This window comes from Jaculus jaculus, chromosome 16 (genome assembly GCF_020740685.1).
Source record: "Jaculus jaculus isolate mJacJac1 chromosome 16, mJacJac1.mat.Y.cur, whole genome shotgun sequence".
NCBI lineage: Eukaryota > Metazoa > Chordata > Mammalia > Rodentia > Dipodidae > Jaculus > Jaculus jaculus.
Window position 1 is genome coordinate 25,667,746 of NC_059117.1, and position 25,934 is coordinate 25,693,679.

Below are 25,934 nucleotides of genomic sequence, written 5' to 3' on the forward strand. Positions count from 1 at the left end.
ATGATTGGAAGACGGCTACAGAATTAGTACTGCAAAAGACCTTGGGTGGCATTTATACCTGAAGCTGGGACTCACCAAGGCTGGATGGCGAACCTCCACACACAGGGGACAACAGGATGCAGGAGCTAATGAGAAGTGCTAAGAAAGCTGGGCTTAGTGGCTCATGCCTTGAATCTCAGCACAGTGGAGGTAGGAGGATCACCCTGAGACTACACAGTGAATTCCAGGTCAGCTTGGGCTACAGTGAGACCCTACTTAGGAAAACAACAACAACAAAAAGTAGTGGTAAGATAAATATACCTGTCTTTGTGCTCCTTACATGTTTGTTTTGTTTTGTTTGGCAGTGCTGGGGGTCAAACCCAGGCCCTCACATAATAATGACCATTGAGCTACATTCCCAGACCTTACTAATTTGCTTTTCTAGGACTGGGGGTTGTGACTTGGGGACTCCTACCATTAACCTATATTTTATATTTTGAGCTGGGCTTTTGGGTTTGTTTTTTTTTTTTTGAGACAGGGTCTCAATAAATTGGTCTTAATGGCCTTGAATTTATTCTGTAGCCAAGGTAAGCTGTCTAACCTGCCGCTGCAGCTTGTCACATAACCTGGATCCTATGTCTACAATATCAGGCCTAGCTACGTAGAGGTTTTTATTTTTGTGGGGGGTTTTGCTGCTGTTGTTGCTTAAAGCCAAGGTTCTCTATGCTTCTGCACTACAGTTTGATGCTCATACTCACCCCAGAATCTGAACTTGGAAACACAACTGTGTATATACTGTTCTAAGATCACTGTGTCAACTAAGTGGAAGAATTAACTCATGTGCACCAGATCAGCTTATCTCTCTATGATACTACTCCAGACCTCTTACTACAGGCACAAAATTCAAGGAACTTTATCCATGCTTATAGTCTGTTATTGTATACTTATTCACAAATTATGAAGACATCAGAATATCAAACATAAAAGATGGTACTTAATAAGTATCATCACAAATATAAACAATTTACACTGAAATTTCAAGTACTCTAAATTACAAGCTTATTGCAAAGAATAAGGCAAAGCACAAATTCCTATGCCTCATGAGTCAAACATATCTGGACCTAAAAATATCTTTTTTAAAAATATTTATAAAAATAACTGGTACAATGACCCAGAGTTTGAAAAAAAAAGTATTTTGCAGTATAAGCAGTTACAAATAGTACTCCCCATGGTGAGAAATAAAAAGTCCACACGATAGTATCCTAGCAAAATCTTTACACAACACACACACACACACACACACACACACACACACACCACCCCTAACAGATGGATTCTCACATACAGCTAAGCATTCCACAAGCCAAATGCTCAAGATTTAATAACCAAAGATGATTAACATTGCTGTATATGTGATACTGTTTAAATGAGAACAGCAGCAATGATGTGGAACTGAAGACACCCCCCCCCCATGCATTCACCTCTCATCTTACTTTTCTTCACCTTGGTTTCCCAAATAAGTGTATACCCTTCTTGCCCTCCCTTCCCTCCCCTCCCCCCCCCCAACCAAATCACAGCCATTCAGAGGCGAAGTGTGTGTGCGTTGCAGCCCCAAACACTTGAATGATAATATCAGGTTTGCCATTCCAGGAAATCCCACAGTGGTTTTTAAGCCTCTGCCCACAGCTAGTAAAGAAAGGCAAGAGAAGAAGAGCTAATCGATACCAACACACCTGCTGTGACCTGGCACGTAATGAAATCAAGAAAATAAATCCCATCTATTATCTGTATAATTTAACACTTGGAAGAAAGCAACCACTGGGATAGACTGCAAACTGGTCAGTGTCAGTCTACATGGGTCTTTATATCCTGCACTATTAAGGCCAGTTAGGAAGCGATGCCCTCGGGCTTCTCATAAACTCACTCACACAAGGCAATGTCTTTTTTTTTTTTTTTTCTCTCTCTCCCTGGAAACGGTTAATCTAGCCCCTCAAAAAAAAAAAAAAGAGGAAGAAAAGAAAAACATTTGGCAGAGAGGCTCGCCTAAACACTTTGAAGTGGGAAGCTGGAAACCTTTCTCAAAGGTGGGCTCCGAACAAACTATTGTCTCACTAACCAGTTACAGTCTTGAACGGAAGCTCCTGCAAAATACAGGAATGACAGTGGGTTCCAAAGTCCCATCCCCATACAGACGAAGTTGGGGAGGGGGGCGCGGGGAATCCCACTGACCATGACTCCCTTGATGGGATTTCCATATTTTTTTAATAACAGGGAAAAAAATGCATTTAGAACATAAGTAGGACATCGTACAAATCACTAGGTCCTTCCCCAATCAAAAACAAGAACGCCAATTTGGCAGGATAGGGCATCATAGGGAATGAGCACTGTCGGTAAAATCCATAATGTTTTCTCTCTGTTAGGATCTTCTGGGAGGTTGTAATTGCATGTGGCCGATTCAGGCTCGTCAGAGAGCCTGGCTTCTTAACAGTCTCAACCCAAAAAGGAGTAACTGTCAAGGGGAGACCCAGCTGAAATCAAACAACAACAACAACAAAAAAAATAAAATAAAAGCGGGACCTGAAATCCGCCAGAACGGGGAGGAGGGAAGGGGACAAGAGCCTCCGGTGTTCATCAGTCAACATTAATGTCCTTTGTTGTTCACCTTCGCACGGAACGGCGAGCGCTGATCCCGTTCGTTTTCGTGCCCGCGTCAGCATCAGGGAAGTCCTCTCCTAAAAGCTGCCGGGGGCACCGAGGGGCCGGGCGTCCGGACCCTCCTTCCCCACCGTCACTTTACAGTCAGCCTGCACGACCCCCCGCCGCGTGCATAGCCACCCACCCACCCCCAGTCCACAGGGTGCCCAGAACTAACAACACAGCCGAAACATCGGATCCCCTGCAAGGACCCCAAGAGCAGAGCGGACCCCGGGTCCCCAACACACACGCCCCACCCACCTCCTCAACACACAGGCGGGGGAGGAAGGAGGCTCCCCCGTCCCGGCGCCGGGAGTCACAAGGGGATCTTTGGGGAACCGCGACACATTCCGCACTCTGGGAATGCACATCCCAGCCAGGGGTGGAGGGGGGGGATTGTGCGCCTCCCTCCTCTTCCTACTGATTTTATTATTATTTTGGGGGACGCCAGGTGGTTAGCTCTCCCTTCACCACCCTTGGGGAATCCTGGCAGCCCCCCCCCCGCCCCCGCGATGCCATCTCCCCGTGCCCCTGGGGCGACAAGGATGGAGAGAGGAACCCAGTGGGCTTCGTCTTCTAACTTGACAAGCAACGCGCCCCGCGGCCGCTCCAAACTCCAGCCGGCGGCGGAGCAGAGCACCCCCCCCCAACACCCCCGCCCCCCGGGAGCGGACGGACCGTCCCGCGGTGTCAGCCGTCCCGGCGCCCCGGGGACACCGGGTCCAAGGCGCGGCGAGAGAGAACCACCCACCGCCCGGGCGCGCGCCCCTCCGCCCGCGGCTGGCTCTGCAAAGCCCGGGACCCGCCGAGCGAGCGATGCCAACCTTCGGCATCTCCCGGGCGGGCGCAGACCGGGAGAGAGAGAGAGAGAGACACAGAGGAGAGGGGCGCCGGCTGCGGCCACGGCGTTAGAAAAGTTCGCCCGCGAACACTCACCCACGCCGTATTTCTCGTGCTCCGTAGGTATCCACATGGTTAAAGGGGTGGGGTGGGGGAGCTCCGGGTAGAAGACGGGGCGTCTTCAAGCTTTGTAAATCCCTGCGCCCCACCAAGCAAGCTCGCGCACAACAATGCACGGCTCCCGAGGAGCGACTGACTGCAGCGCTGGGAGACCCGCGGCTCCGGCTCCGGCTCGTGCGCGGGCTGCGGGCGCTCGAGGCTCCCGAGCCGGCGGTGACACCTCACGTCCCGGGCTGCGCCGCCCGCGGCTCTCCCGGCGGCAGCGGCTCACAGGCTTCCGACGCGCGCCCGGGGACCCGGCGGCGCAGGCATTGTTCTGATTCACTGAACTAAGCGAACACGCCGGGGCACTCTTGGACGCACCCCCACTCCTCCTCCTCCTCCTCCTCCTCCCTCTCTCCGCCTCCACCACCAGCCCGCTCCGCCCGTCAGCGCCTCGCCCCACCCACAGGCCGCGAGGCACGCCGGGAATCGTAGTTCTCGACCGCGCGCGCACACGGAAGGGGGCGTGGCCCGAGCCGCTAGGGGGCGGGGAAACGCAAGGTCCGCTCCCCACGTCCTATTGGTCCAGAGCGTGACAAGCGCGCCGTAGGTAAGGAGGGATCTCCGCGGCGAGGAAGCGCTCGCCTCTCGTCGCGTTTCTATTGGTGCCGCCACAGCCAAGTCCCGCCTCCCCCTCCCCCCACGCACACACGACCCGCCCATTTTCTACTGAGGCTAGCTCATGGCTGCTCCCGAGAGTCGGGGGGATGTTGCGGGGCTTGGGGAGCGCGGTGGCGGGCTTCCCAGCCGAGTCGGGGATGTGGGCTGTGAAGGTAAGGGACCGGGTGCAGTCAGTGTGGGGGGGTGGGGGTTTGCGTTCACTGCTCCGCGACTGGCCCTCGGCTGGACCCCTGGGCGCCGGTCAGCTCCGAGACCACCTGGCTGGCAAGTGAGGGGCCGCGGGCAGGACCCCGTGGGATGAGGTGGTGTCCCCAGGCGCCCGCTTGTCTGGGACTGCCCCCCTTGGGCGCCGACCATGGGAAGAAGAAAGCCTTCCCCGCGGCCCGGGCAGCTCCCTGCGCCTTCGTCTTCCGCTTTGGAAGTCCCTGCTCCTCCCTGAGTGGGTGGGTCAGGTCCGGTTCGCACGTGGGAGACGCTGACCACGCCGGCGTTTGCAGCTCCGCTTTGCTCGCCAGCATCTGCCCGCGCCCCGGCTTGCTGGGTTTGGCTGTGGAGAAATGTTTTGTTTGCTTTGTGGGCGCGTTTCCAGTCCCAAACGGGCCAGTGCTCTTCAGCACACACACTTGTCAGTTGCTGGCTCTGGAGTAATTCCCTTAAGAGAGGGCGTGAGTGAGTGGCTAGGGCGTGCGTGTGTGTGTGCGCGCCTCTCAACTACCTCCTGGCCCTTGCGATCGCCGGAATTGAATGTGGAAGCTGAGAGAGAGCTCTGGCAGAGGTCGCAGAGCAGACAAAGTGACCATTGGCTCTCCTGCTGTCACAGAATATTTTAAGAGAGTCGTGCCCATCATCACAGCTACTGACGTTTCTGTCTGACTTTCATGCTGCCCTCTGGTCCACAGATCAAAAATCGAACATTGAAAGACACAAGCAGATTCCCCACACTCACACCTCCTCTTTTTGTGTGTGTGTGTGTGTGTGTGTGTGTGTGTGTGTGTGTGTGTGTGTCTTGAAGTATAATTTAACAGAGCAAGTTATCTTTCTGTAATGGCTAGGATTCGATGTTTCAATTTGGTTTTCAGCCCTTGTTGGCGATTTTTGCTTTCTTTGCCCTCACATTAGTGACATTCGGTCCAGTTTCTTAGTATTATTATTATTATTTGTTTATTTGACAGAGCAAGAGAGAATGGGAGAGCCAGGAGCTGCAGCCACTGCAAACGAACTCCAGATGCATGCACCACACCTTGTGCATCTGGCTTACGTGGGTCCTGGGTAAACAAACCGAGGCCCTTTGGCTTTGCAGGCAGACGCCTTAACAGCTAAGCCATCTCTCCAGCCGTCGGTCCAGTTTTTATCTTAATGACAGAGAAGTGCAGGTTCTTCCCTCCTCTCATCACTAACCCCCTCCCACCAAAAATGATAGCATTCCAAGTTGAAATGTATTCCTTTAAGCAGTTTATTACTATATTAGCCATATATTCAATTCGTAATGATGAATAAAAATTATCTCACAGATTAATTCATAAAAAAGAAATTTGCTTATCCCTTTCAAAGAGATGGAACAAAGTCATCATGCATGGCTAATACATGTCTGTAATCCCAACATTTGAGAGGCAGAGACAGGAGAATTGCCACAAGGTTCAACCAGAGCTACATAGCAATAGCCAAAACAAGACAAAGCAAAAACAAACAAACAACAAAGACACAGCATTTCAAAATCATTAGTTATCTTAAAATTATAAAATGGAAACAAAAAAATAAAAAATAAGCCGGGTGTGTTGGCACAGGCTTTTAATCCCAGTACTGGGGAGGTAGAGGTAGGAGGATCATCATGAGTTTGAGACCATCCTGAGAGTACATAATGAATTCCAGGTGAACCTGGTCTAGAGTGAAACCATACCTCGAAAACCCCCAAAAACGTTTAAAAAATTATAAAATGGTTTCATTATAAACATTTCAAACATTTTACTTTAAAGATGAGTATAAAGTAAAAAGATAACTACAGAGATCCCCCACCACAGTTTTACTGCCAGTCATTAGTAATAACTATTTGGCCCATACTTTTCAGACATTTCTTTATGACACATTGTATCATTTTGATTTGTTGTTGTTGTTTTTCGAGGTAGGATCTCACTTTAGCCCAGGCTGACCTGGAATTTACTATGGAGTCTCAGGGTGGCCTCGAACTCACAATGATCCTCTTACCTCTGCCTCCCAAGTGCTGGGATTAAAGGCGTGCACCACCATGCCCAGCTCGTTTTGATTTTTTTAATATTTTGGTTTATTTCTTTATTTGAGAGAGAGAAAGAAGCAAAGAGAAAGAGAATGAGCGCATCAGGGCCTCCAGCCACTGCAAACGAACTCCAGATGCATGTGCCACCTTGTGCATCTGGCTTATGTGGCTCCTGGGGAATCAAGCCTCAAACCAGGGTCGTTAGGCTTCACAGGCAAGCACTTAACCACTGAGCCATCTCTCTAGCCCTAGTTTTGATTTTTTAATACAAATGTGTAACTCGTAGATCTTCAACTTTCTCTTGATTATCAAACATGCTTCCATATCAGAACATTTGTTTCATTTTTTTGTTTTTTTTTTCCAAGGATGCGCTCACCAAATTCCATGAGATGGAAATTCCATGCTTTTGCTATTCCCCTGTTAACACAGATAGTGTGGCTTTGCTTTTCAGTGGTGCTGCAGTTTCTGGATCTATATGTGTAGACCTTTGCCTGCCAGTGTGTGTTTTTTGAGGAGTTGCTAGGTCAAAGGTTATGCTTATTTAAACTTTTGATAGACATATTTTCCTCTTGAGAGATACTCAGTATGCATTCCCACTAATACCTCACTGTTCCTTTCCCTGTGTCTTCACGAACTATAATAACATTATTGATCCAGAATTGTTGTTTGAATGACTTGGATTGAATTAGGTGGCTGATAAGTTAATTTTAGGTTTTAGTTTGTTTAGAGCAAAAAGTTTGAACTGCAACAAATTTGGAGTGTCTGTAACAAGAGCTCCTCAGAACTGCCCAGTGTTCTCATTGACTGGTAGCAGACCATGGGAGAGCTTTATGGCAGATTTTTATAAAGTTGCCCTTTAAAGTTCCCTCTTAGTAATTTTTGCATCATTCTCTGACTTTAACAAAAGTTCTTTTCAAAACCAGCAAAATGTGACATGTATTTAAGGTGGAAATAACTGTATTATAAATATAATAGTTTTTGTTAGGCAGCCACTTAGGTTATGAAGTATGTCTTTCTTGGTTAAAAAAATCATATAGCTTTCTAATTTCTGGAAAACTTGGTCTTTTGAGGGGCTTCTCTCGAGCTCTAATTAAAATGTCAATCTGTGTGTATCCTGGGACAGAAATGCCTGAGGAGCCGTTTAATAGAAGTCCTTTCAATCCTACGAAAGCCCTTCTAGGAGTCCTGGGTGGTGTGCAGATCCTTCACTGAGACTGCTGTGTTGCCTGGCTTCCTCCAGCCCCATCCTTCTCCAGAAAGGTTCTGCCTCCATTGGATGTCATGCTGAGTCTCCCCCACCCCTTTCTTTTTTTTGAGAAAAACTAAAAAGACAAAAATTTCTGGCAGTCTAAAGAAATGACCCCAATTATGGACCCATTTTCCTTTCTGGTTCTCTGCCTGCTGTTACTGACTCTGGATGCTAACCTAGAGACCTGAGTAGTAGTCAGTCACCTTTTCACTGCTAAGACAAAGCACCCAAACAAAAGTAGCAAGTGGGAAGGAAGTTTTTATTTTGGCTTCTCGTCTCGAGTGGAAGCTTCATGGTGGCAGGGGAAAGCACGGCCTGAGCGGAGGCTGGGCATCACTTTTGCCCCAGCAGATGGAAAACAGCAGCAGGAGACTAAGCCGGTTCTGGTAAGAGGGAGCTGGCCATAGCACCCCAAAGCCTGCCCTCCAGGAACACACCTCCTTCAGCAAGACCCAACCTCCCTAGTTGCCACCAGCGGTGGACGGAGCATTGAGAACACAGGAGTTTATGGGGGACATCTGATTCAAACCATCACAGCCTGTAACTGTGATCTGAAGACAGTGGATATCTTCTGAAGGTCATGTGGAAAGGAAATGAAATGACATGTCAGACCATGTTCTGAGCAGCTCTGCTTTCCATATATATGTGAACAGAGAGTATATCCTACTATTGTTTCTAATGAAAAGTTAGCAGAATAGCACTATAGTTTAGTAATTGGCACTTTTAGGAGGATTTTGGTGGCTAAGGTAATTTCTTATCGCCATATATATATATATATATATATATATATATATATATATACATATATACATACATACATATTTATTTATGTGTGTGTGTGTATGTATGTATGTGTGTATATATATATATATATACACACACACACACACACACACACACACACACACACACACACATAAATTTTTACTTGCAAGCAGTAGATACAGAGAGGGTGAGTGAGTGACTATGGGCATGTCAGGGCCTGCAGCCACTGCAGATGAACTTCGGACACATGCACTGCTCTGTGTATCTGGCTTATGTGGGTACTGGAAAATTGACCTCCAGTCGTTAGGCTTTGCAGGCAAGCGCCGTATATCTCTCCAGCCCCCAGGGATGCTTATGATGTTGTTAACCTGTACATCCATACCATAATTTTTCTGCAGTCAACTTTTTCTCTGCAAATATATGCCCAGTAGGTGCTGATCATTGTAGTATTTGGATTTATGGTGCTTATCATTTCTATGTCTCTGGAAAAAGTGAGAGAGAGAGTAGCTTATATTTCCCATCTGAGTGAAAAGTATCAAGTCTAAGCTAGAATCTAGGAAGCATCCTTGATTCCTGTCTTGCCCTCAGGCCCTGATTTGTTCAGCTCCCAAATCTTATTTTTCTGTACCTGAAATATCATTAGAATCTGTCCCTCATTTTCATCTCTCTGATCTCTAGTCTATTTCTAGCCATCACTATCACTACTGAATTACTTATCTGAGTCCCCCACCTCCTAAACTATGCTCTTGAAAAGCAAAACCTTATCATACTTGTTTCTGCCTGCCTGATCCTATTCCTGACACATTGTTAATGTTTAATAAATGACTGTCCTGAGCAGTGCTCTAGCCTCCACATTGAAAAACTTCCCTGTTGATCTCTCTGATGCTTAATTTGGGTCTTTTAACCTACACTTTAAAATAAATATGTTTGTGGGTTTCCACTTTAGTGCAACTCTCCACCATTTATAAGTAGGTTCAAATTTTCTATGTGAAGTTTAATCTGTTTTTCCAGCCTCCTCTTCAATCACCCTGTTTGCTTTCCCATATGTTCAGAATCCACTACCCTTATCAGATTATAGTTACTTGTTGCCAACTCCTTGAACAGCATTTATTAAGGCAAGCGTAATGCACTGTGTGTACACACGCAGTGTTTGTCAGGGCTGTGGGCAGTAAACATTCATTATCAGGAAGATGACATTCTGTCAGAACTAATCATCGGGACCATTTTGGCATAGGTTTTCAGCCTATTTTTCAAATGAAGTTTTTGTTTGTTTTAATTTTTTGTTTATTTTTATTTATTAACTTGAGAGCAACAGACATAGAGAGAAAGAGGCAGAAAGAGAGAGAGAATGGGCTTAACTTGAGAGCAACAGACATAGAGAGAAAGAGGCAGAAAGAGAGAGAGAATGGGCGCGCCAGGGCCTCCAGCCACTGCAAACAAACTCCAGACGTGTGCTCCCCTTTTGCATCTGGCTAACGTGGGTCCTGGGGAATCAAGCCTCGAACCAAGGTCCTTAGGCTTCCCAGGCAATCTCTTAACCACTAAGCCATCTCTCCAGCCCTCAAATGAGGTTTTAATGCTAGTTAGATAAGAAAATTAAATTTGTTAAAGAATACTTTAAAACTGGCCTTCCTAACCTGGAGCATGAAAATGGCTGGCCTGCCGTGTGACCCTTGAACTCTACCTGCCACCATCTGTGTGGATGGGAGCCAGCTTCCCATGGGCTGCCACTCCTGTCTCTCTGCATTCACTCCAGTCTCTCAGATTTGACATGACTGTGGAAAGAGGACTAGCCCCTGTTTTTTTTTCTAAAGCTGTATTTCAATTTTAATTTTTACATTTAATAGCTGCTTAATGTAGGCTTATTGTTTACGCCGCCACATTAGTGAAAATGTACACAAATGCCTGCCTTGCAGAACGACTCTAAGTTACGTATTTATGAAAGCCCAACACATTTTCCTGCTACAAAGTTGTTGGGCCTCAGTGACTATTGGTTGCTTTCATCATAAAGATACGCTTAAATGAACAATAAAACTGCCTGCCCTCTGATGTTGTATTCAGGAAAGAAGCCATCTGAGTTGTGGTGTAACCCAGGGGAAGCCGAGAAATGAGCTGGGGATAACTGCTTGCGCCACCAGCGTTCTTGGAGTCTGGGGGCTGTCGCAGTACCTGGCAGTGCTAGGTACTTGAATTGCCGCTGCGCGCCCTGAAGGCTCTTTACTACATCCACTCTCACCCCTGTGCAGTGCTGCCCCTCCATGCCCAGCCTCCCACTCCTACCCATTTACCTAGACTCTCAGTCCTTCTCAGCTCACTGGGATGGCCTGAGGATAACACGGAAGAAAAAAGAAAAAACACCTGGTCTTTGTTATTTGATAAAATGTTTGAAAAGTACCTTCTCAGAAGCATCCTATTATTTTCCTTAAATACACAGAGCCATTATAAGCGACGCTATTGTAACACCAGCCATGCTGATGAGAGTTAACAGGTGTCCAGCGCTAACCATGCCATGTCCTTACTGTTTCAAGTCACTTACAGGACTTGTCTCATTTCATCCTCACACTGAGTGCGAGTGAGGTAGACAGCTTACATTGTCCCCGACTTATTTGTATATGAATAAACTGATGCAAAAAGTGGCACGCACAGGGTCGCGCTGTAACTAAAAGGAACTTTATCCTGTGCACAATTAAAATGATTGGTCAAGGTAACTAAATTCCATTAGATGAGGTCGAAAACGGGCTTTCATTTCATTTCACAATAAATACATTATAAAGCTAATGCTCCTTGAACAAGGCAGCGTGGTACATAGAAAAGATTTTGAAGTCAGGCCAACTTAGGAGGAAGTTTTGGTCATGGGCCAGCCAACCTGGGAAACTATTCCCTCCTGTCTCACTGAGGTGCTGAAAGGATTCTAGGAGATGGGAAGTACCGTAGCCTGCGTCTTCAGTAAACGGCCACTGCTTCCTTTTTTTTTTTTTTTTTTTAAAGTAAAGGGCAAAAGCCTTATTTGAACTGAAGAGAATCCAGAGTATGTATATGATACTTCACCATGTGTGTCAGAGATGGGTTCGGGTGATGCTTCTGATTTATTTTCAGTACTTCAAGGCCAAATTCTGCTGAGGCACTTGATGGGCGCTTCCAATGTCACACACTGAGTTCATGTGCACTTCTCATTGTGCCGGCATGCACCTGTCACTCATGCACAACAGTAGTTTTTTTCCCAGTACACTCCCACTCCCATCTCAGCAACTGGGACACTTCACCAGATTTATACAGTGGAAGCCATATTCCTAGACATTCATCCCAGATACATAGGACGAGGCAGTAAACATTAACTGTGTGTGCCATCTCCAGCAGCTCTAAGTGTGTCTTCTCTCAGCTGTTCTTGGAGAATGTTGCCACAGAATTAGGGTTCGGTTCTACTGGGATGTAATTCTGTAAGCACGTCAGACTCTGAATGAGTGGTCATTGTATTAATAGTGCCTTACAGACTTGCTGCCTCTTGCTGAAACAAGTATGTATGTGCTGCTGGTTTACTTGACCGCAAGGTGAACAGAGTAGTGTTCTCTTTTTACAGCTCAGCGCACCTTTCTGTGCCCGGTAGTATTTATGTGCAAAGTGACCAACTAGGGTTTAGGTGCTCTCTTTAGCTGTGAGTGAGGAGGAGTTTTCTGGAGCTGAAAAGGACTTAAACCTTTCTTTGTTGGGGGTTGAAAGAATCAGCACCTGACAAATGGTAAAATATTTTACATAATACACTGTAGACTGCTTTTAGGCCCTCTCCACTTGTAGCATGTTTGAAGTAATATGCTTAAGTATCAAATATATTGAAATGTATGTATTTTGTTGCCCAGTTTTCTACTTTGTAGCACACTGAACTTGAGGAAGAAAAAAAAAATTAGCCCCTCTGAGTCCTTCCGAGGACAGAAGGATAGGTGTTGTCACACCCTTAATTCAGGCCCTATAAAACATAAGATACCTTAATGCAGATCCTGTTAAACATAAAAATATGTTTCTTTTCTCCCTTGCCAATAGTGTGGAGTATATGTGCCTTTCCTATTTTTCTAGTCTTATTTCAGAGAAAACACTGGGGCAAGATGTGACTTAAGGTCACAAAAATCTAACGGGCCACTGATATCTAATGTGAGTAAAAAGAGAAAGGAAGAAAAAAAACTTTTTAAGACAAAAGATGAGCCTCGAGTGGTGGTGCCTACTTACGTGCCAATTTCCAGAAGGCTGAGGAAGGAGGAGTGCTGCAAGTGTGAGGCCAGCCTGGGGCTGCTGAGTGAGTTCCAGGTCATCCTAGGACAGAGTGAGACCCTGCCTCAAGAAAAAAATAAAAGGACAAAGGGAAGAGATTTCTGCAAAAAGTGCTATATTCTTTGTTAAATTTTATTTGTGTGAATGTTACCTTTTTGTTGCTAGGACAAATCACCCAACCAGAAGAACCTTATGGGAGGAAAGTGTTTATTTCAAGCTTACAGGTTTTTAAAATATTTGTTTGTTTATTTGACAGAGAAAGGGGGGAGAGAGAGAATGGGTGCTCCAGGGCCTCCAGCCACAGCAAGTGGACTCCAGACGCGTGCGCCTCCTTGTGCATCTGGCAAACGTGGGTCCTGGGGAATCGAACCTCGGTCCTTTGGCTTTGTAGGCAAATACCTTAACTGATAAGCCATCCCTCCAACCCTCAAGCTTAAGTTTTGAAAGGAAGTTTCACGGGGTGGAGAAAAGCCTGGCAACTGGCTCACAGTGTCACATGGCCACAACAGAGAGAGCACAGCAAGAGTGAACTGGCTCTGAGCACTGTGGACTAACCAACCACAAGGTCAACCCCCACTACCACACCTCCTCCAACAAGGCTCCAGCTCCCAAAGGCCCCACCAGCTGGAGACCAAGTAGGAAGCTTAAACACAAACACGTGATGCTCTGGGGACATTTACATTCAAATACCCCAGTGTGTGTTTATTTGCACTTGTGGGCATGACAGGGTGTACTACTGCAAAAGAACCCCAGACACATGTACCACTTTGGATCTGGCTTGACACATGTGCTGGGAAATTTGAATCCAGGCCCGTGGGACTTTGTAATGAAGCACTTTTAACAAGGGAGCAATCTCCCCATCCCCAGTGCTTGCTGTCTTCTTGACTAGAAAAACGAGCAGATCTTTATCAGTGGTCTAAAAGGGCCAGGTCCTTCCTTTGATTTGGGGCTGACTGATAGCTGTCTTTCTCTGTCCCTACCCCCCCCCCCCCCAGTGCTAACTCCGCATGCATTCCTCATGTCCTCTTCATAGCCTCACTTTCTTCCTGAGGAAAAGCCTCTGTTAAAGCTTCAAAAGCTCTCTCCACCTCAGTCTAGTTTGTGCTGTTACTGAGATGAGAGTTCCCCGCGGTTTGGTATCACAACCACTGCTGCTGCTGTAACAGCAGCGCTCTGGATAAACCTTCGCTTACTTATTGGTGTGTGTACTTATTGGTGTCTTGCAGTGTTGGGAACTGAACCCAGAGAAAGCTGTATGCTGGGCAAACACTCTGCTGCCAAGTTGCATGCCCACCTCCTGGATGTAGTGTTGAGGTGATTACACACTGTCAAAATGCATAAGAACTGGACAAGTCTGGCTGTAATCAAGACAAGTCCTTGATTTTATATGTACACCCCTGAAGCCAGGTCTGTCACACAGACCTTTAGACTTTATTCTCAAGACAGTGCCATGCTGTGATGGCATTTAGACTTGGTTGGATGGGCATTGTGGCCCAGCTTCTTGCCGGGTGCCCTGTGGAGCACAGATGAAGAATCCCTGGCCTTGTCCACGGGACATTCCTGTGAGGTCGGGTCTCAGCAGTCCTGGGCCATCAAAGGAAGAGTCCCACTTGTTTTCTCCTTGCACTTGAAAGAGGGATGCGTTTAAATGTATGTTTATGTATACGCCACCGAGGAGCTGCACATACTCAAGTTTACAAGTGTGTGTATTTGCAAAAGAAAAGAAGCTCATATTCCATTTCCTGGTTTCTCTGACACATGCCCTCATTTCTTGTTTTCTCTTAACTCAAAGACAGGCCTTCCCTCCCCCAAATAATTAGAGGCCCTGTACTACTTCCCAATTAATGTTTTGATCCAAATACGTAGAGAAATTCCATTTAGCCAACAAAGGCCTCGGAATTGTAACTGTGGTTATTTATTTAACACTGTCTTCTGTTGTGTAACAGACTGCTATTCACCAGTAATAGCCAATTAGAAAAGAAAATATCTTGTACACAGCTAATCGTAATTACCATTATAAAGCAATTAATAGCAGGAGCTATTGTTGAACTGTAATGTAACATCAATCAAGCTATCCTTTCTCAAGCACCATGTAACTAATTTCCTCAGAGGAAGAAAAGAGGAATGACAGAGATAACCTAAAACCTAAGATTTTGTGTGTGTGTGTTTTGCAAGGAAGGGTCTCTCTGTAGCTCAGGATGACTTGGAATTCACTGTGTAGTCTCAAGATGGCCTCAAACTCACAATGAACCTCCTACCCCTGCTTCCTGAGTACTGGGATTAAAGCCATGCATTACCACACCTGGCGGATTTTGGTTTGTCGGGGTAGGGTCTCGCTATGGCCCAGGCTGACCTGGAATTCACTATGTAGTCTCAGGGTGGCCCAGAACTCACAGTGATCCTCATATTTCTGCCTCCCGAGTGCTGGGATTAAAGGTGTGCGCCACCATGCCCAGCAGAATTTGTTTATTTAATTGATAATTTTTATACATATATAAAATGTATTTTAATATAATTCCATCCCATTAACTTCTCATCCCCCTTTCATCAAATCCCTCCTTCCCAGCTAGTCCCCTTTTTACCTTGATGCCTTTTTTCCCTTGTGTGCCTATATGACCCACTGATCTTAATTAAATAGGGCTTGCCTGCATGAGCGTGGTGAGGATCATTTAGCAGAACATGTGCAACTTACCAGACACTGCCACTGCACAAAACGTGTCCCTCCCCCAGCACCCTTAGGATCCCTTGCAGACAAACCACTTTAGAAAGCTGTTTAAATATGTAGCACTCCTGAGAGAAGTGTGTTGCTAATCACTGACTGGGACATTCACTGAGTTATTTTTCTAGCAGTAATGGAAAACTACATAGAAAATGTGGTCAGTGAAAGGTTCACTAGACAGGGAATCAGAAGACTGGGGTCTTAATCCCACTTCTGCTGCTGACTGGGTTTACAGAAGCCTTTTGTGCTCCTTGTAGACAGTTTCTGATTTCTAAAAGGTTATATCTGCATCCTTGCAAAGTGCATATTCCAAACATTAGTAAAGAGAAAGAGCTTACAACAGAGATCCCACAGTATACATATCCTAGGGTCAACAGAAAAGGGAGAAACTAGGGTATTTCACGTTAGGACCAGTAATGAAGCATGTCAGAATTAGCGGAAACATGGGGCTGGAGAGAAGGCTTAGCGGTTAAGTGCTTGCCTGTGAAGCCTAAGGACCCCTGTTCGAGGCTTGATTCCGCAGTACCCATGTACCCAATGCACAAGGTGGCGCATGCATCTGGAATTCATTAATAGTGGCTGGAGGCCCTGGTGCACCCATTCTCTCTCTCTCTCTCTCTCTCTCTCTCTCTGCCTCATTCCCTCTCTGTCTGTCACTCTCAAATAAATAAATAAAAATTAAAAAATAAAAAATAAAGAATTAGCCGAGACCGGCCAGTGATTGACTGTAGAATCCCTTACTCCAAGACAGTATGGCTTGATCATTAGAATGCATCTGCTCCAGCCCACTCACTCTCCTTTCCCATTGTCGTGCAAATCTGAAAGAGCTATTAGTGCAATGAGCACTGAGACGTCCTTCATTCAAATCTTTTTTTTTTTATCAACAAAATTTTATTTTTCCAAATGTACTGTCAGTTGAGTTGAACCTGTTCATGCATCTTCACCAGCAGCAGCAGGGCATCTCCACCCTTGGTATTTCTGGTGTAAATCACTTGAGTTCTGCATTTTGAGACCAGTTTGATATGTCCGTTCTACGGAGCTCCTGAAGGGCTGCCCTGGCCAGAGAACCACGGGTCTTCAGTCTCAGAGTCCACAACTTCTTTACAGAGCTTGTCCTAAGTAGCTTTGTCAAACAGGACGAGGTTGTTGAGCTTGTCCCGAATGTTGCCTTTGGACCACTTCTTTTTGGTCTTGCCCCCCGACTTGTTGACTGGGTCTTTGTCTTTCTTCTCGTCATCCTTGGGCAGTATGGCGAAGCTCAGAGAGCTGCGGGGCGGTGGCGACCACTGCGGCTTCGCTAAGATGTTGGAGGAAAAAAAGCCACTCAAATCATTTTATCGAGCATTTGCTATGTGGAATCTTATGTATCCTCGATGCTATAGAGTATAAAGCTGAAGGTAGTTTTGGTCTTGCTAGCAAAGAGCTTATGACAACAGGATCAATAAAAGATCTTATGTATTAAGTACATAAGGGGAAAGAATGCTAAAGAACACCAGAAAGATGTTGAATTAAGCAAGGAAGAGATTGTTACCAGCAAGTAGTTTTGTACCCTGAGGTGAAATGACGTTGGGCATATACAAACAAGAAAAAACGTCTTATGAGCCTAAGCAAACAGCAGTAAAAAAGCTAAAGGTGTGCATCAAGTACCATGTCAAGTTGTCCCGCCTGAGAAAATGAGAAGTAAATGGGAGCAACAGAAAAGAAACACCAAGATGTTACACAATCGCCAGTGTCAGAACTTGATCCTGCAGTCTGTTAGGCTGGAAGTTTGAGGGAAGAAAATGAAAAAATCCAACTTTAATCAGGTAAGGAGAACTGGAAATGGGAAGTTGAGTCAGGAGTTCTGAATACTGGCTATAATAAGAGGCAAAAGCTAATAATATGCTCTTTTTTTTTTTTTTTAGGATTTTAGTCCTCTTATAACAGGCATTCTGACAGACATGAAATGGTATTTTCTTTGTGAGTGGTTGCCACTTACATCCACCTCTTGATTAGTAGCAGTATCACTGATGGCAAAACTGCAAACACCCTTGCCCAGATCATTCATCACTTTGTGTCCTCTCTCCCACCCACCTCCCTCCCTTCCCCCTCCCTCTCCCTCTCCCTCCCTCTCTCTCTCTCTCCCTCCTTCTTCCATTTCACGTTCTTGGGTGTTATGCGTAAGTCTTTAATCCATTTGGGACTGATTTTTGTGTGTAGGATAAGGTTGCAGTGTCATTCTTCCATGTGTACATCCAGTTCTCCCAGCACCATTTATTGGAGAGTCTGTCCTTCCCCCATGTGCGTCCTTGACACCTTTCTCAAAAAAAAAAAAAAGAGTTGATTGTAAATAAGCAGGTATGTTTCTAGGTTCTCTGTTTCATCCCATTGGCCAATCTATTCTTGTATTGGTGCAATGCTGATTTTATTTCTAGAGCTTTGTGGTGTATTTGGAGATCAGATAGTATGATAGCAACAGCTTTATTCTTTTTGTTAAAGAATGTATTGGCTATTCAGTCTTTTGGTGTTCCATATCAATTTGGCAGCTGTTTATTCTACTATAAAAATGTCTACAGAACTTGGTTAGAGATTGCATTGGATCTGTAAATCACATAGGGTAGTATGGACATGTTAACCATGTTAACATACCCATTACATGAATGTGAGAAATATTTATATTAATATGGTTTTATCACTTTATTTCAATAGTGTTGTATAGTTTTTAGCATAGAAGTCTTATTTATTATTGAGGATTTTTTTTTTTTTTGGTGATATTGGGTTTTGAACCTAAGACCTGTCACATTCTAGGCAAGCACACTCTTACATTAAACTATTTCCTCAACCCACTTTTTATTTTTATTTATTTTTTAAAAAAATTTCTGTTTGTTTATGTGTGTGTGTATGTGTGTATGGATGGATGGATGGATGGATGCACCAGGGCTCCAGAGACATGCACCACTTTTGTGTCTGGCTTTACATGGGGACTGGGGAATCTAACTCAGAATGGCAGGTTTGCAAGCAAATACATTTAAACCTCCGAGCCATCTCCCCAGCCCCCATTTTTAAATCTTTTTATTTTGAGACAGGGTCTTGCTAAGTTGACAGGGCTGACCTTGAACTCACTCTGTAGGCGAAGCAGGCTTTGAGCTGGTGATCCTTCTAACTTAGCCTCCCAGGTAGTTGCTATTACAGGCCACAAGGCCTGGCACTACATGTTTTGGGTTTGTTTGCCTGTTTTGTTTTTGTTTTTTAGGGTTTTTTTTTTTCCTGTTGTAAATGAGATTATTTTCTTTATCTTTTCATAGTATAAAAGTACATCGAAACATTTGATTTTTTTGTCTTGATTTTGTGTCCTCAATCTTTACTAAATTCTTTTTCCATTTTAATAGGCTTTTTGGCATGGTTTTGTTTTGTTTTTTGTATTTGTATTAGAGGCAAGCTATATGTAGTCCAGGCTGCCCTCAAACTCACAGTCCTCCTTCCTCGGCTTCACAAGCACTGGTATTAGAAGCATATACCTCCATGCCTGGCCTTATGCAGCAGTCTACTTAGTGTTTTCTCTATATGTAAAAGCATTGTTTGTTGCGGGTGTGGTGGTGGCACACATCTGTAATCCCAGGTGTGAGTTCGAGGCCACCCTGAGAATACATAGTAAATTCCAATTCAATCTGAGCTAGAGTGAAACCCTGCTTCGGAAAAGAAAAATCATTGTTTACAAAAGGACAGTTTAAATTTTCCTTAGGTACATTTACTTCTTTCTCATTTAATTGCTGTGCTAGAATTTTCAGTACTGTGTTGAACACAGATGTTTAGAGTGGGCATCTTTGACATTTTCCTGATACTAGAACAGCTTTCAACTTCTCACTCACCAGTGAGTATAATGTTTGTTACAGACTTGTCATATGTGGACTTGTGTTACACTACATTCCTTCTGTAACTAATTTGTGGAGAGGTTATAATCATAACAGGATGTTGGATTTTGTCAAGTGGCTTTCCTGCGTCTTTTGTGATGATGGTATGAGTTTTTCCCTTCACTGTCTTAAGGTGGTAGATTACATGTATAGAACTGCGTATGTTGAAATATTCTTGTATCTCTACTCAGTTGATCCTAGTGAATGACCATTTAAGAGTGCTGTTGGTTTTATTTTGCTAATTTTTAAAATTGTTTTATTTATTTGAGAGAGAGAGAGGAAGAGAGGCAGATAAGGAGAGAATGGGCACACCAGGGCCTCCAGCCTCTGCAAATGAACTCCAGACACATGCACCACCTTGTGCATCTGGCTTAGATGGGTGCTAAGGAATCACGCCTTGGTCCTTTGGGTTTTTGGGCAAGTGCCTTAACTGCTAAGTCGTCTCTCCAGCCCTATTATGATACTATTTTGCCAGGAATTTTAGCATGCACGTTCATCAAGAATGTTGGTGTGTATTTTTCTTTTCTTGCAGTATTCTTGTCTGGCTTTGGGATCACAGCAATGCAGGTCTCAGGAATGGAAACCTTCCCTCTTCTTCAACTTTTTGAAGAGTATGAAAAGGCTTTGTGTCCTTTGTTAAGTACTGAACAGACTTCAGCACTGAGGCCATCAGGTTCTGGGCTTCTCTTTGTCTTGATTTTCTTCTTCTTTTTTTTTTTTTTTTTTCCTCCTCAATGGGGTTGCTGGTATTCCCCTTGGGTTTGTGGGTTATGTGTTGTGGGAACAGCCATCAATTATTGGGGGAGGCAATTCCCTGAGCCTTGCAGGGTGTGGAAAACTTATTTTTTTTTTACTGACCTTTCCTGTTGATTTTTTTCTTGTTGCTGTGGAGCTAAGTTCACCATGTCTACCCTGGGAATGTGGCTACACATATCTCCTCTTCATTCTTGGGCTGGGAGGCACTGCCCTCAGTTCCTAGCAGAGCGTAGCTAAGGCATCTATGCAGAGCCCTTTCAAAATCTGCTCTGGTACTGCAGTTGGCAAGCCTCTGAAGGAGACTAAGATGGGCAAGTTTCAATCTGTGCCTTTTTAAAGTAAGACTAGTCATAGAGTGATGTCTTAGTGGTTAAGGTGCTTGCCTGCAAAGCCAAAGGACCCAAGTTAAGTCCCAGGACCCACATAAGCCAGATACACCAGGTAGCATGTGCATCTGAAGTCCGTTTGCAATGGTAGGAGGCCCTTGCGTGCCCATTCTATCTGCCTCTTTCTCTTTCTCTTTCTCTCTCTCTCTCTCAATTTTAAATAAATAAAATATTTTAAAGTAAAACTGGTTTAAGACCACACTTGTAAAGGGCTGGAGCCTGGTGAGAAGATATTCTCAAAGTCCACAGCCAAGACCAGGATTGGGGCCTGTCTACCAGAGTTGATTCCTGAGTCCCTGGTGGGGACCAAAGCCAAAGGCTGTCACCAGGCTTGTAAGGGGCAGTGTCATTTCCAGGTCCGGAGCCCAAACCACAAGACTGTGAGTCTGCCTCATGGCTGTAGATCTGCCCTTCCAAAATGACCCTCCCAGGACTCAGGCTCCATATGGATTCCACAGATTCCTACCTGAATTCCTACATACCCACAAAGCTGCTTTGATGACTGGACAGCTATGGAATTACGTTTGCTGTGGGGGTGGATATATGAGTAGGGGACTTCCTCCATACCACTGTCTTGCAGACCCAGAACTCTGGTTAGGAATTTTAAACTAGAAGTCAGAAATAACTGTGGATACAGGAAGCCTTTCAGGAATTACTGGAGTGATAGCTTCTTCCTTACATCCAAAAGGAGAGTATTATAACCTCATTAATTAAATGGGATGGTATCTCAATTTTGCAAAGAAGTTTCTGGGATTAGAAAACTGGGACCGAGCTGATTGTTTATAAAGATTCTGGTTTTGATAGCTCGGGTTCTCGTTGGGCTCTGTGATGAGAATACTCTGCCAGCTATAGGTAGAGAATATCATAAAGATAAGACAGATATTTGTCTTATACTCAGGGAATATATCATAGGGGAAAAGATCTCAGTGCAGAACCAAGATTCACATAATTTCAGATACAACAAGGGAAGCTAAGAATTTTATAACCCAGAAGAAAGTTGAGGGGGGTGAGAAGGAGAAAGACATTATATATCAGGGGCATGGGAGGATTTTTGCTAAAAGTAGACTTCAGTGATCAGTCATAACCAGGGGGTGGTAAAGGTTGAAGAACTTGATCAGATGTGGAGGTGATGAAAAATGAAATTCAGACAATTTCACTAAACTGACCTAACAGGATTATGGCTTGAGCTCTGTAGGTCTGGCAAAAACAAAGCTATGACAGGAAAAAGGATCAAAGAAGAGTCTTTCTCAATATCACATCAACTCCACTGTGGGGACAAGACACCAGTCACTCAGAGGCCTTGGAGAAGCAATTTTAGGATAGCAGGTGTTCTGGGTGACATCAAATTGTTACAGGTCAGGTCAACAGATTAAGTATTTAATTACTAGAAAAGAAATACAAGTTGAAGTTTGACATCAAGAAACTGGTCGTGTGCACAGTAACTGTCGTGCTAGTCCTAGATAGAGAAGAAACCAAGACTGAGCTGCTGGTGCAGAGCCACTAGTGTGAGGTGGCACCCTGCTGGACCACAGAGCCACACCAATGGTAGGCCCACAGTGGCCTCGGCAGGGGACATAGCCCCCAGTGTCATTATAGGTGGTCATATGGCCACTGAACTTCCTGACCCCAAGCTCATTCATTCTGAATAATAACTAGTTGTGATGTAATTCTCCAGTATAAGGTCATAGCACTCCTTTTTATGACTCTTAACATACAAGGAATTTGATGTAATGGTGGAAGATTCCTGTTAGACGTTCTGTATGTGAAATGTCTTAGAGCACATTGGCAAAACAGGTTAAATTGTTTTAACTGCTGCTAATAGGGTATTTTTAGATATCAGTAGTTATCATTCTTCCTATAAATAGAACAGAGTCCTGTATTCTTTTTTTTTTTTAATGTATAATTACAGGGGGTCATGCCTAGTGTCTCATGCTTGTTAGGCAAGCACTCTACCCCTGAGCTACACCCCAGCACCGTTTTCCTTGTTATATAAGAAAACCACAGTGCATCCAACCATGCACATTTACCTTTTCTGATAGCCCAAGACACTTGGGTGATGGACTCAAAAGGAATTTATTTCCATGCTATTGTGCTGTAAATAATATGTCATAGGAAATTGTGGTTTTTGTTTTTTTTAATTTTATTTATTTATTTGAGAGTGACAGAGAAAGGCAGAGAGAGATAGAATGGGCACACCAGGGCCTCTAGCCACTGCAAAAGAACTTCAGATTCATGCGCCCCCTTGTGCATCTGGCTAATGTGGGTCCTGCGGAATTGAGCCTTGAACCAGTGTCCTCAGGCTTCACAGGCAAACACTTAACCACTAAGCCATTTCTCCAGCCCGGAATTTTGTGTTTTTATTGGTTTTGTTCAACGTATGATTGAATTAGGTAGGGCCAATATTCTTGGGTTCCCCAGAATTATAAGGCAAAAGTATTGTCTTTTTATTTGTATGGAAGTCCATAATTAAACATTTTGCAAATACAAAGTTCTATAGCTTTCTTCTAGAATTCCTCTTGATTTTGTGATTGTTCAAGAAATAAATATTCTACAGTTTCCAAACAGTTGACTACCTCTACACTTTTTCTCAAATATTGAATAACATTTCATATAATGTTAATGTTCCATGGAGTTTAATTTGGGAAATGATAATCAGAATCATCCATTCCCTCCCCCCCATTATTTATTAAGACTTTAGATGTCCCCAAAGTTCTTCCCATAAATATCTCCAAGAGGTTATTCCCCTGCATCTATAGGTTGTGCATCTACCTAGCTTTTCTGTTACCTTAGGCCTTTATTGGGAAAAGCACAGTAGGCTGTGTCTACAGGAAACCTGAGTATTGTTTACTGCTTCAAGGAAATGGAGCATCTTATAAACAGCATCTTCCCATTATATCCAAGAAGCTGAGTTTCTTTTGAAAATACCATACATAAAACTAACGATTTAGCATACCAGGACTTTTGCTCCTCAATCGGTGTCTTGTTTTTCTTTGCTTTCTTCCTTTTCTCCCTGTCTAGTAATGAGAATTAAACCCACCCCCCTCCTTGCACACCCTAGTAATCTTGTGCTCCATGACTGAGGTAGACCTGCAGGCCTGATTTTTGTTAAACTTGAATTGGCTAATTAGTATACCTTAATTAAGACTTGAACATTGAATGACAGAAAAGGAACATCTCAAAATCATCATTTTCTGACCTGCAGTCCAGAGGACTTATACCTGAGCATCTTAAGCAGGTCACTATAGTTATTTAGTTAGAGTGATAAAAATTTAACTCACATTCTTCTCTCAGTTTTCATTGATTTCAAGAATGTGAGCTGCATTTTTTTCACTTGTTTGTGGTGGAATCAGTGTCAGAAGCATCAGTTTCTATATTACTATTTGTTAATTAAATTATGAACCCAGGCATCTCTTCGATATAAAATTCACAGCAGGCACATTGTAGAGGAATTTTTTTTAGTGAAAGATTGTTCAAAACAGCTTCCACATGATTCATGGTACCCATTGTTATTCACTTCTAGCTGGCAGTAGTCTGGGCCAACTGGCAAATCTCCATTTCTTCAGAATTCTCACCAGCATTAAATGTGGTCTCCTAGTAGACTGATTTAGGCAGGGCTTATAAATGAGAAAACGGGATTACTCTCTCTTGTCATGTTACCTTCCTAAAATTACATTTACTATAAAATGTGTGCCAATGCATTAATGAACCAGATTTTGAATATATATATTTTTATGGGTAGTTATTAAGAAGTATAATAACTTTATCAATATTAGTTGATCTGTGGAAGTTCAAATACATTTCCATATGTTTATGGGCTGCAGGTGTTATTCTTAAAAAATTATAAATATATACCTCTCCTTTTTCTTTCCGGGAAAGTCAAATTAATATTTCAAACCTTAACATGAATGTCACTTTTTATGGAAGTCATATTCCTGAAAAATAGGCTGAAGTAACTCCATACTTTTTTGTAGACCTAATCATGTTACACTCATAATTTTCTAGAAAAACATTAGCCTACATGTAAAGAAATGAATTTTAATAGTTCAGCTTGTTATATACTGTGTTTCCTGCACAAATTATCATGAATTTATCTTAAAACATAAGAAATGGATTCACTCACAGTTCTGAAGGTCAACCCCAAGAAGCCAGCATGGCCACACTCCTTCCAAGGGCTCAGAGAAGAATCTTCCTTTCTGCTTCTTGTTGCATCAGGTGTTCTTGGCTTGTGGCAACATAACTTCTGTTTCCTGCACATCCATCTTCACATGTTTCTGCTCCCGTCTTTTTTTTTTTCTCCTTTCCTACCTCTTGACTGAGATTGAGGGCCCGTCCTAACCTACTACAATCTCATCTCATGATCTTGACCATGAATAGCATCTTTTCAAGTAAGATCACATCCTGAGGGACTAAATTGATCAGTCTTTTGTAAGTCATTAGTTGATTGCATGTTGTTGATATATATTGCCCTTCTTTGTAGATCATTTTTCTGATCTGGCCAAGGGGTATGTGCACATGTGAGTATATGCTCTTGTATATATCTATGGTGGGTGTTATTGTAGTTTGACTGTTACATATCCCCCATAGGCTCTTGTGTTTGAACACTTAGTCCCCAGTTAGTGGCATTGTTTGGGAAGGTTGCAGAATCTTCAGGAGGTGGAGCCTGGCTGGAGGAGGTGGTTCACTAGGGGATGGGCCTAGGTTTGAAAGCCTGCCCCTAATTTCCTGTTTTCTCTCTTTTCCTGACTGTGGATGCAGTGTGAGCAGCCACCTCCTGCTGTTGCTACCACGCTTTTCCTACTACGATGTACTGTGCCCCTGGAACTATAAGTCAAAGTAAACCCTTCTTGGGGCTGGAGAGATGGCTTAGCAGTTAAGGCACTTGCCTGCAACGTCTAAGGATTCAAGATTGACCTCTCCAGATCCCACTAGAGGCATTAAAGCTAGAGGCATTAAGGTGAGGCAAGTGCAAGGTCACACATGTGCCACTAGGTGGCACAAGCATGTGGAGTTTGATTGTAGTGGCTGAGGCCCTGGCACACCAATTCTCTCTCGCTCTCTAAAATTTAAAAAATAAATAAATAAATAAGCCCTTCCCCCTTAAGTTGCTTCTTGCAAGTATTTGGTGGCAGTAATGGGAAGAGTAATAGAGGGGTGACATATTTCTGTGTGTTACTAAGCTTTCTGTAGCAGGGACCTTACAGACCTTGGAATGTAACTGCTGACCTTACTGTTCCCATTAATATTAAACTCTTTTTTGGGAGGGGTTTTCAAGGTAGGGTCTCACTCTCATCCAGACCTGGAATTAACTCTGTTGTCTCAAGGTGGTCTTGAACTCATAGCAATCCTCCTACCTCTGCCTCCTGAGTGCTGGGATTAAAGGCGT

The 25,934-nt window shown here is 44.0% G+C and overlaps 2 protein-coding genes across 7 annotated transcripts in view; one reads left to right on the top strand and one right to left on the bottom strand.

Moving 5' to 3' along the window:
- Dock4 (dedicator of cytokinesis 4) overlaps nucleotides 1-3,808 on the bottom strand; it is a 478,789-nt gene extending 474,981 nt beyond the window's left edge. For all 5 annotated transcript variants that reach the window (XM_045135544.1, XM_045135547.1, XM_045135546.1 and 2 more), the window contains exon 1: nucleotides 3,610-3,808. In XM_045135544.1, coding sequence (XP_044991479.1) covers nucleotides 3,610-3,646 — 37 coding nt within the window. In that variant the 5' untranslated portion in view covers nucleotides 3,647-3,808. The remainder of the gene's footprint in view (nucleotides 1-3,609) is intronic.
- Nucleotides 3,809-4,329: 521 nt separating this feature from the next.
- Znf277 (zinc finger protein 277) overlaps nucleotides 4,330-25,934 on the top strand; it is a 135,043-nt gene continuing 113,438 nt past the window's right edge. Inside the window, exon 1 of one of the 2 annotated variants that reach the window (XM_045135548.1) lies at nucleotides 4,330-4,448. In XM_045135548.1, the coding sequence (XP_044991483.1) occupies nucleotides 4,358-4,448 (91 nt within the window). In that variant the 5' untranslated portion in view covers nucleotides 4,330-4,357. Of the gene's footprint in view, nucleotides 4,449-17,165; nucleotides 17,325-25,934 lie in introns of those variants that run through there. The other variant, XM_045135549.1, reaches the window with a different exon arrangement.